This window comes from Palaemon carinicauda, chromosome 1 (genome assembly GCF_036898095.1).
Source record: "Palaemon carinicauda isolate YSFRI2023 chromosome 1, ASM3689809v2, whole genome shotgun sequence".
Lineage (NCBI taxonomy): Eukaryota > Metazoa > Arthropoda > Malacostraca > Decapoda > Palaemonidae > Palaemon > Palaemon carinicauda.
In genome coordinates, this window is record NC_090725.1 from 80,174,127 (window position 1) to 80,186,483 (window position 12,357).

The 12,357-nt window shown below is 35.9% G+C and overlaps 1 protein-coding gene across 5 annotated transcripts in view; it reads left to right on the forward strand.

Moving 5' to 3' along the window:
- The window catches only part of LOC137649226 (nucleoprotein TPR-like), a 134,395-nt gene that overhangs the window by 53,956 nt on the left and 68,082 nt on the right, over positions 1 to 12,357 (forward strand). For all 5 annotated transcript variants that reach the window (XM_068382215.1, XM_068382236.1, XM_068382222.1 and 2 more), the window contains exons 22-23: positions 7,758 to 7,924; positions 11,864 to 12,091. In XM_068382215.1, the coding sequence (XP_068238316.1) occupies positions 7,758 to 7,924; positions 11,864 to 12,091 (395 nt within the window). The remainder of the gene's footprint in view (positions 1 to 7,757; positions 7,925 to 11,863; positions 12,092 to 12,357) is intronic.

Genomic DNA, 12,357 nt, shown 5'->3' on the forward strand with positions numbered 1-12,357 from the left:
TTTTTTCATAGGTTGAAATAAATTTTTGTTTTTGTAATTCTTCCCTATTTTTCTCTTAATCTCTCCCTGTTCATATCACAGTATTAGTTTTTTTTTATGATATTGATTTGTTTTCATATAATTTTTGAAATTTTATATAGGGTTTCAATGACACAATTCATCTCAAGATTTAGTAAATTGAATTATCAATTAAAATTAACCCTTTTACCCCCAAAGGACGTACTGGTACGTTTCACAAAACTCACCCCTTTACCCCCATGGACGTACCGGTACGTCCTTGCAAAAAACTACTATTTAGATTTCTCTTTTCCTATTATTGATAATTTCATGAGAAACTTCAGGCATTTTCCAAGAGAATGAGACCAACCTGACCTCTCTATGACCTAAATTAAGGCTGTTAGAGCAATTTAAAAAAAATATACTGCAAAATGTACTTGAAAAAAATAACTCTTGTGGGTTAAGGGTTGGAAATTTCCAAATAACCTGGGGGTAAAAGGGTTAATAAGCAAGTGCATTGATATACAGAGTAAAAATAACAAATAAACTACATTCAGGAAGCTCACTTAGCCAAGAAATATCATCTTATATCCTTCTTGATTAATTTTTTTTTTTGGTAGCAAAAAAGGTTCTTCATAACTTGTTAACCCTTTTACCCCCAGGCTATTTGGAAATTTCCAACCCTTAACCCCCACGGGTTATTTTTTTTCAAGCACATTTTGCAGTATATTTTTTTTAAATTGCTCTAACAGCCTTAATTTTCGTCATAGAGAGGTCAGGTTGGTCTCATTCTCTTGGAAAATGCCTGAAGTTTCTCAAAAAATTATCAAAAATATGCTAAAAAAAATTTAAATAGCAGGTTTTTGCAAGGACGTACTGGTACGTCCATGGGGGTAAAGGGATGAGTTTTGTGAAACATACCAGTACGTCCTTTGGTGGTAAAAGGGTTAATCATAAGATTTGCCTCAACATATCAAGATGAAGAAAAATAATTTACTTTTGCATTCCCAGGACAAATACTTTTTTTCTGAACTTTATGACGAGTCATAAGACAAATACTTTTTTTCTGAAATTTATGATGAGTCATAAGACAAATACTTTTTTTTCTGAAATTTATGACGAATCATAAGACAATACTTTTTTTCTGAAATTTATGACGAGTCATAAGACAAATACTTTTTTTCCTGAAATTTATGACGAGTCATAAGACAAATACTTTTTTTCCTGAAATTTATGACAAGTCATAAGACAAATACTTTTTTTTCTGAAATTTATGACGAGTCATAAGACAAATACTTTTCTTTCTGAAATTTATGACGAGTCATAAGACAAATACTTTTTTTTCTGAAATTTATGACGAGTCATAAGACAAATACTTTTTTTTCTGAAATTTATGACGAGTCATAAGACAAATACTTTTCTTTCTGAAATTTATGACGAGTCATAAGACAAATACTTTTTTTTCTGAAATTTATGACGAGTCATAAGACAAATACTTTTTTTTCTGAAATTTATGACGAGTCATAAGACAAATACTTTTCTTTCTGAAATTTATGACGAGTCATAAGACAAATACTTTTTTTTCTGAAATTTATGACGAGTCATAAGACAAATACTTTTTTTTCTGAAATTTATGACGAGTCATAAGACAAATACTTTTCTTTCTGAAATTTATGACGAGTCATAAGACAAATACTTTTTTTTCTGAAATTTATGACGAGTCATAAGACAAATACTTTTCTTTCTGAAATTTATGACGAGTCATAAGACAAATACTTTTTTTTCTGAAATTTATGACGAGTCATAAGACAAATACTTTTTTTTCTGATATTTATGACGAGTCATAAGACAAATAGTTTTTTTTCTGAAAATTATGACGAGTCATAAGACAAATACTTTTCTTTCTGAAATTTATGACGAGTTATAAGACAAATAATTTTCTTTCTGAAATTTAAGACGAGTCATAAGACAAATACTTTTTTTTCTGAAATTTATGATGATTCATAAGACAAATACTTTTTTTTTCTGAACTTTATGACGAGTCATAAGACAAATACTTTTCTTTCTGAAATTTATGACGAGTCATAAGACAAATACTTTTTAAATAATGTCACTAATACGTGCTGTGATAAGTAAATATGAAGTAGAGGTAGCCATGATTCCTCCGAGCCTTGAGAACAAGGCCTCCTGTAACTCTTTGCCCAAATGAATATTTAAATCAAAATTTATGAGTAACATTGCATATCAAATGATGCATGGGTAACATTATACAAATAAATAATTTAAAAGGTATTATGGCAGCCCTCAAGTCCCTGCTTGGGGAACAGCTTAAAGTTGAATTAATATGACAGTGATATGCAGTGTAATGCGGTGAGAGATGTGAGAATTAGCTGTGGCTTACACGTATCATAACCAATACAATATTATATTCTTGGAGACTGAAGACTTATAAACACTTACTGTACATGTGAAAGAAAGCGAAAAGAGGCTCTGTTATACTCTTGTGCCCACTATATATAATTAAGTCCCTGGCCTAAATGAGACATAAAACATCAGCCTCTGAAGAGAGCAACAGGATGGGTATTGTGAAAGATGACTATTCTCTTGCATGCCAGTCCAAGGATTGGCTTGTTCCTTTCTGAATATAAACATTCGTTCTTTAGTTGGTAAGATTCTAGCAAAATCTAGTAATGGCCAATGAAGAATTATCAAGGTTTTGGCAACAGTCACCCAATATCCAGTGGTGGACCGGGTCTGACAGTTCACAGAGCCTCCATTCTGATTCTGGCTGTCGAGCTACACAGACATGTTCTCTATGCTCTCCAACAGGAGTGTTGAGCAGACCTGCTCTGTAGTTGAGGCAAGTCCACTTGCTTGGAATAAGGTAAAGCTACTCCGTTCCTTAAAAGGTGCACCCTATGATTGTTAGGGCGAACTTCATATAGGGACCCTACCTTGAAAATGGTATTTCTGCTTTGGTAAAACATATTAGCAAGCTGCTTGGGCACACCTTCAACATCATTCATTTGAAGTGGGTGGAGGCAGGTCTCTCTCTCCTCCATTCCAGTTTTTGTCGCTAAAACTCAGAATCCTTCTGTGCCTGATTCAATATTTCTGTCTATCCAAGTTATGAGTCTTAGGGATGTAACTGATGACCTTGACCAGCTTTTACTGTGTCCTGTGAGAGCTCTAAGGTGTTATTTGATTTGCAGTGTGACCACAAGACCTTGGCTACAACACCTTTTTGTGAGCACAGGAAGAACCATAAAGAAAATAAAAAATACGATCTCATAGTTTTGTTTAAAGGGAAAAGTGATCTCCTGAGCACTTTCTTCATCTTTTGCAGAAGGATCACAAGTTAGATCTCGCAATGTGAGAGGCATCAGGATATCGCTAGCGATCAGGAGGAATTTCTGTCTTGCAGTTCTCCTAGTAGCGTCAGTTGACCTTCACTGCCAACTATATGCACGATGCGTCTCGCAGATTCCTAGAAACTTTTACACTAGAGCCTCTTGTAGCTGCTCAGCAGGTGGTATAAGGAACATTGGCTGCTCTCAAAGAACCAGTAACTGTGAGTTGAGGGCTGAGGTTCCATATAAAACTGGGATTAAACTGAAGAATTGCTTGTCTTTAATTTTTAATCTTCCCCTTCCTTGGAGTACAGCATCCTAAGACCTCCCCCAGCTGGATTTGATATCAGTCAGGTAAGCCCAGACTGCCTATAGCTATTCCATGCTTAAGCCTGAGAATCTTTTGCCCACACTCCGTAGAAAGGGGAGTGGGATGTAGCCAGGCAAATCCATAATCTTGAGATAGACTTCAAGTTTCAACATCTTCAAATCCTCAACTAGCCAGGCCTACTACACAGTATTCTGCTTGAGTTCAACACTTTTACAGCCAGGGCTGTGAAACCCGCTGGTACAACTGTGGGAGTTTGTGGTGTAAGGAAGGAACCCTTCTCGTACACATCCGAGATGCTAGAATTTATGGTTCCGGGGTGAGCTTCCAGCCAGTTGGAAAAGGAGACTTCCCCCCAAGTGTTGTAGGAACAGATCACAAATTTTAAAGTAATTCGTATTTTTCCTAACTATAACTTGAGTTCTTTACTTGCCTGCCATCACCAGCTTCTGATAGAGTCCCAGGCTTTGTTTTAAGTGAATTGCTTGTGAGCAAGGGGGTGGGGGGTGGCTCAGTCACCTCCATGCTACTAATAGCATGTTGTTACACCTTTTTTTAAATTTTAACTGCCATGTTCCCACTTTGCTGTTTTCAATCCTCATATAGTAAAGGACTCAGGTTTACATAGTTAGGAAAAATACAAATAACTTTTAAAAATTTCAGATTTTTTAAAGTCTGTACACCTTTCTTGCATTATATTAACAAGAAAAAACATAGAGTAAAATTACCAATTAAACAATAGTATCAATAGTAATGATAATAATATACTAATTGTGATAATAATAGTAATGAAAAAATAGATGGAGGTGGTAAAGAGGGTCTGTGTGTTGTGAAAACTGATACTACAGAACACTACTGAAAACATTACACATATCATGATATTTCTGTACACCTGTTAAACAACTTGAATAGTGGGGTGGGGACAAGGATACAGACTGGGGTTTACTCATACTCCATCAAGTTGTCGTCGTCATCAAATTCATCATTATTACTGCTGTCATCTGCCTCCTGTCTTTTAGCAGCATCCTGTTGTACCAGGATATCCTTGTAGTATTGAACATTATTAGCAGTAATAAACGTGAGGAGGTTTTTGAGGTGTTTGACCTTGGCAGACTTGAGTTTGATTGGGCCACTGTACTTTGGGTGCAAGGTCATTGTGCTCCAATTGAATGTTTGCAGTGAGTACTTTTTATTGCAAATATTGCACCCTTTCAGTAAGCTGACCTTTTTGAAGTCCTCTGTATCACTGTATGTCTCCTTCATGCAGTAGGCTTCGGGATGAAGAAAAATGTATTGTATAACCATGGTAGCAGTGAAGTTAATTCCTTCTGGGGTTCTTACAGTGATTGATTTTACGAGCCCATAAACGCCGACGAAATCCTTGGTTTCTATGTCAACATCATGGAAGCCAGTCTGGATTGCATCTCGAATGAGGGTTTTATATAGCATACTTCCTGCTTTTCAACTCCCCGCTATTGAAGTGCCAATTGCAGGGCATGTAGGAATGACCCAGGCCAAGGTGTACCTGGTTTATACCGAGAAACTTCTCTTCATGTAGTAGCGGCAACAGCATTAGGGACAAATTAATCTTTTCATTATACCGAAAAACTTCTTTTCGTGTAGTAGCGGCAACAGCATTAGGGACAAATTAATCTTTTCGTTATACCGAAAAACTTCTTTTCGTGTAGTAGCGGCAACAGCATTAGGAACGAATTAATGTTTCGTTCTGTCCAGCGCAGTTTTCTTAAACTAGGAATGGACTGGTTTCCTCCTTAGCATTATGATAAAGCTCCAGGTACTTTATAAAGCAGCTGGCAACCTCTACACTGCCTCTCTTTCCTGAAACTTCATGCCAGACAAACATAGTTGCCTTATTAGTTTTCATGTTTGTCACACAGAAATTACAAGTCATTATTTTCCTCTTGTACGTTGTTCTGTCATTAATGTTTGTGGAGGTCAAAGCATAGTGGCAGACAGGTGTGTTTGTTATATTTACCCCCCTAAAAGTGTGTCAGGGTTTCCAGGCTTTGTTTTGTGAGAATGCTGTGTTCTTCTAAAGCAGATTATATTTCTTGTAAATCTGCTTGTGGGGCATTCTCAGCTCGTTTGCACGCTAGCTATTTGTTGAACAGGTCTCAGAAGGCACATATTTTGGTTTTTACAGGCGGGAACCCGATATTGAACCGTGTGCTCACTACAAAGTAATGTTGCTTTCCTTATTTCGTCATTTAGGTACTTTCCATTATTCAGCCTCAGTACATCATGTAAAATTTAGTCATGTTGAGCTCACTTGCCAAGTACTTTCGATTTGGGGATGTAGCATAAGTGTAATGGGACGACACTTTTGGAATAGAACTCATGCGTTCTATCAATTCCAACACCCATTGATCTTTTTTTAGTTCATGGTGTATTTCCCTCTCTTGCTGCAGTAGGGGTACCATTGGCAGTCACTTTACTTACTGCTGGATGTATACGCACTTCACTAAGAGCAAATATTGCTAAAAACCCACCTTTGCACACCTTTATTTTTTATTTAACCATGCATTCACGTGTCTGTGTACGCCAGTAGCTTCATCTCCAAGAGGTCTATGCTGCCTTTTTACATGTTTAGACTGCACTAATGTCCTGATATATGCATTCTACTTACGATAATCAGATATACCCCAGAAATCCCCAAACGCTTCCTCTATCACTGGCATTGTTATTTAATCAAAATGGACCTCTTTTCATGGATTACCAATTTTTTTTGGTCGTGATTTCTTTCCCAGTCGCCCAGATCATGTACTCCTGGCCCACCTTACACTGCAATTTAACCGCATGTTTTTTTCATTTCACAACATTTTATCTTATATTTGCGGCCGAAAGAGACGATATCAAGATTTAACAGTAATAAGACTTAAATAAAACAAGTAAACACATGGTGATGTTTAACGAGTACACGCTACAACTAGCGCGAAAAGCATGGACTCCCACAAGAGGTATGTATGACGGGTGGTGATTGGCTACTGAGATGCACTTCCTGGGAATAAATCTAATTGGCCAAGAGACGGCTAAGTGCCATCTAGTACAATTTTCCATTGGCCATTAGCTTCAGGCAGGACTTGAGCATCTATGGTCCTAACACTGTGAAGATGTTATTCACCTAGTCTTCTAAGGGAATTTTGATCCTATTGACTTGGAAATAAGTGTTGTTAAAGTTCTAGCTTTGTGAGTAGAGTTTTAACTAATCCATTGTACTATGAAACACTGTTTTAGCTGAGGTGGCGCTGAGCTGGTCTCGTTTTACGTGGCTCATGTTTAACTGCTCTTTAGCCAAGCTTCATTGCAATTATCATCTAATTTTTAATATGTTCTCTTTGGTCTCCTATAGGTTCTGATGTGTGTAAGCTGAACCGATTCACAGTTTGAATGATTGCTTTGTTAGAAATGAGACTTGGTAATCTTATATAGTTGTGCTCTGTTGTTAATTTGAAAAGATTGAATTATAGAAGGTAAAGAAAATCTTATTGAATATGTAAATATCACCCACGAAGGGCATTTAATACCGAATTCTATCTTGGGAATATATATCCACTTGGAATTCATTTTATGGTAACAGCTTCTGGACGGGTGGAGATTCGAACCCCTACCTGTTCGGCTGGAAACCATGCCTGCCAGTGACCATACCGACTGAACTATCAGGAGATATAAAATGAATTCCAAGTGGATGTATATTCCCAAGATAGAATTCGGTATTAAATGCCATTCTTGGGTGATATTTACATTGATTGAAACCACGTGTGCTTGTGATATATATTCATTATTGAATATGTTTGATTCAATGGTGGTTGGGGAACCAGTATCACAACATTTTTGTATTGTTATAGAAATTTTTCATTGATATGAAAAGACTTTGTCATTAGTTATACTTAACCACTGCATGTCCTTTTCATTTCACAAAGTCTCGATGGCTGCCATACATCATTCTGTCTCATTACGCAGAGGAAGAAATTTTTTGTTGTGTTTTTGTTTGTGTTAGAAAGATTACTTTTATTTTTCTTTCTTCTCAGAATTTATGTGGAAATTTTACCCTTATCTTTCAGATACACGCCTAGGTTTTGAGAAGCGGGAAAACATACTACGTCGTGAAAACAAAGACCTAATGTTACGAGCACATGAGTTGGAAGAGCAAAACAAAGCGCTTTTGGATAATTTCACTCAACTCTCTGATAAAATGGCAGCTATTCAAGCCAAACTCTCATCTACAGAAGTAAGTTTTTGCATTAATGAGTAATGTCATTTGCTCAAATACCTTTTTTTAGGTTTTTGTATTTTTTATTGTAAAGATCAGTTAACCTTTCCAACATACACTGATGTACAGATTGATGGTTCCACTATGTAAGTAATTTTCTACCTATGCTTGAATTAAATTTCTTTGCTAGCTGTATAAACAAGAACGAAACTGGAACATAATCACAACTGATAACTTTAGTTCAGTTTTTCAATTACAGTTAACCCTTTTACCCCCAAAGGACGTACTGGTAAGTTTCACAAAAGCCATCCCTTTACCCCCATGGACGTACCGGTACGTCCTTGCAAAAAAAATGCTATACAAATTTTTTTTTTTCATATTTTTGATAATTTTTTGAGAAAATTCAGGCATTTTCCAAGAGAATGAGACCAACCTGACCTCTCTATGACAAAAATTAAGGCTGTTAGAGCAATTTAAAAAAAATATACTGCAAAATGTGCTGTGAAAAAAATAACCCCCTGGGGGTTAAGGGTTGGAAATTTCCAAATACCCCGGGAGTAAAAGGGTTAACTTATTCCCACATTTCATATAATTCAAAGATGGTAAATTTTACACCAAATTTCTTAACCACTATAAATTGTCAAAGAATACAAGTAAGACCTAAAAATTTAGAGTCAGAAATCATCAAGTAAAGCTTATTAGTAAGAAAAAAGTTAAAATCTAAAATTTAGCCCCAGAAATCCGAAAATAATACTGTACAGTATTAAGAATTGCTAAAGACCATGAGTCAAAACCGGAAATTTTGTTATAAATTGTCCAATACAGCGTAATGTTAAAAAACACTATTCAAAATTTGAAATTTAGCAGCAAATAATACTGTACAGCACAGTGAATTTTAACAATACTCTGTTAGTTATATGTGAACGTATTCTCAATACTGTTGACATTAGCTAACAATAAATTGAAGTAAAATACAATCGGTAATTGCTGCTGTTAAATAGACTGTAAATTGATAATAGAAAAGTGCCATAATGCTTAAATGAAGCCCAATTAACATTGAAAACCATGAATTTTTAGGCTGCTTTGAGAGAGAGAGAGAGAGCGACTGAAATATCAGCTGAAGAAATCAAATGCTATGATTTTGTGTATGTTTCTTTCACTAAAATAAATCTGTGAATTGCCCCGGAATTCACGATATAGTGATGTAAATTTCATTCTTAAACTCAGGGTTATTAAATATAATATGTAGTTAATAGAATAATATATACTGTAGTTAATGAAATATGTAGTTAATACAATTGTTTCAGGTAAAATACAGTAATTTAGTTGAAATATGAAAAAATTTATGGAATTAGTGACTTGAAGGGAAAAATTTTGGCATGCACCGGTTTTCATAAACAAATTCAGCGAATAACTAGAATTGACTATGGGGTTTAATATGAAATGTGTTTGCTTAATTTATATTTGTTCTGACACAAATACAAACCTTTCTTCTTTGTATAGGAGATAGAAAATATCGCAAGCGGCTGCATAGCCACCAAAGCTTTTAGCAAGTGGGTAGTTAGGAAGCAACCCCCCCTGCTCACTCACATCAACCCAACTTTTCTTTTAGGCATGGTTGAGAGCAGATGTTCTCTGCCATGCTCCTGAAACTGGCTTTCCCAATAGAGATTTTAATAATTTTCTTTTTCTCTTTTAAGGTGTGATTAGTTAACCATGAGAGTCCCCACATGTGTTCATTATTGCATGATAGGCTGCTATTTTGGCACTTTTGTCAGTTTTTGAAGTCGGATCCGAGCTGGCTTTACCTTTTTTGCAGAGGACACTCTTGCACAAAGGTGTCTCCATGCACCGAGTGTCAGGAGTGGTCATCCTTTAAGTGGGAGTGTTATGGCAGGAGGAGTAAGAAGTCTTAAAGGGATTCTTAACCTTTGGGGTCTTCCTCAAAGTCCTAGAAATCCCAATGATTTCCTCCCTCATGTGGTACCTTTCCCTCTTCCTCTTCTCTTTCAGCGTCCTCTGGCTGTTGATCGAGCAACAGTGGTGACCCTTTAAGGAGGTGGACCAACTGATGCAATTTTTTTCACACATACATACATATACATACATACATACATACATAAATACATACAGAGAAGTGGGAGTGTGTGTGTTTAGGCTTTGCATCCCATTCTCAAACCTACAATAGTGTCCAAAGAATCCCTCTTACTGCAGGAAATCTTCAAAGTGCCTTCTGCAAGCATGCCAGCTTCAAAAGATCTTGCAACAGTTTTGCAGGTCTTGAGAAGGCTTCAGTTTCCTCCCATGCCTCAGAGATTTTGTAGCTCCGAAGGGACCAAGGCTGCTCCTACAAGTAGAGCTGGGTCCATTCCCTTTCAGGAGCCAGCTCCTCTGGCTCCAACGCAAAAGCATGCTCCTATAAAGAACGTTTCCCATTAAGCTGAACCCAAAACATCGAAAGAAGAGGCAAGTCACGCCTCCTCCTGGAGACACCTTTCACCACAGGACCTACAGGGGATTAAGATCTTGGAGGGAAATGTCATTTGTTAACTCGTACAGCATTTGTTACATATAACATATACAGTACGGTCCCGAATTATGCGTGTTCGAATTATACTATTTCTTCTTTATGATCAGAGATAAACATAAACAAAACGTTGGTTGTCGTTTTCTATTGTGCTTTTTGGTGTATTTAGGAAACGCATCATATAAAATCGCCTTTATTTTGATAATTCTGGATTTTCAATGATACAACAAAAGCTAGTCTATAGAATGATGGTTTTGCTATTCACCAGTTGTTTTATACAATAGATATGACAAACATTAAAATTTGTCTGAATTTTGGGTCGTGTTATATCGGGAAATATATGGTGTTTACACCCATCCTGGTTGTAATTTTAACCATTTTTCAAATTATTAGAACTTTAAAGTATACTAAATGTTTGATTTATTTACAAGAACAATTTGATATTATAAAGAAATACTGTATAGTACATAGAAAGTATTGGAAATAGGTAGTAAACACGTTAGAATAGGCAAGTTGCTGGTTGCCATGGCCCCAATGGAATTATTTCTGTTGTGTGTTTCGAAATATACGGTTTTCCATTTATACGAGGTCATTGATCGACCAAATTCTCGCATAATTCGGGACCCTACTGTATTTCTGGATTTGAGGGAAGTGGCTCATCATTGCTTAGTAAATAGCCCTGAAATATTAGGATTTATGTGCTTATGGTCCCTAGTGGGGATGTATTACGGCTGAAAGCTTATACCAAGTCATAATAAACTTGATACGAATCATAGTTTCTGGAAAAAATAACTTTTAAAAAAAATTGAAACTACTCTCTTTTGTTTATTGACCAGAATTTTCTATTCAAACATAAAAAGGAGATTTTATGCTCTTAAAAATTTATAGAACACTTGGAAATTTAAAAAAAACATAGAAAATAGTATTAATTGATATTATCAATAGGTTTGGGAAAAAATGAGGCTTTGTTAAGAAAGTTATCTTTAACCCTTTTACCCCCAAAGGACGTACTGGTACGTTTCACAAAAGCCATCCCTTTACCCCCATGGACGCACCGGTACGGCCTTGCAAAAAAATGCTATAAAAATTTTTTTTTTTCATATTTTTGAGAATTTTTAAAGAAAATTCAGGTATTTTCCAAGAGAATGAGACCAACCTGACCTCTCTATGACAAAAATTAAGGCTGTTAGAGCAATTTGAAAAAAATATACTGCAAAATGTGCTGGGAAAAAAATAACCCCCCGGGGGTTAAGGGTTGGAAATTTCCAAATAGCCTGGGGGTTAAAGGGTTAAAAATTTTTAAATCATGAAAATCAGTTGAAAAACAAAAGCGTAAATTAAGTTAGAAAATGATCCCAAAATAACGTTTCAATGGGTCTGATTCACGCCCCTTACGCATGCATTTACTTAACAAGACTTCATCTTTCCAGTTGCCATCAGCTGATGCCATGAATATATCCATTTCCGAAGATGAAACTCGTACTTCTGAGCAACTTCGTGAAGTTATTAAATATCTACGTCGCGAGAGAGATGTCGCTGCTGGAAAGTATGAAGTAGCAGAAGCCGAGACACAAAGATTGGCTGCTCAGAAGAAGTTACTGGAAACTCAGATAAATGATCTTCAGAAGAATCTCACTTCAGAAAGAGAGAAGAATAAGGTATGAATAACAATTATCGATTTATTGTTTCCAATATATCTGTAATTGCATATTTTAGATACAACATAATTGTACTGTAATTGCATATTTCAAATACAATATGCAAATATCACCCACGAATGGCATTTAATACCGAATTCTATCTTGGGAGCTGTTACCATAAAATGAATTCCAAGTGGATATATATTCCCAAGATAGAATTCGGTATTAAATGCCATTCGTGGGTGATATTTACATTAATTAAAATCACGTGTGCTTGTGATATA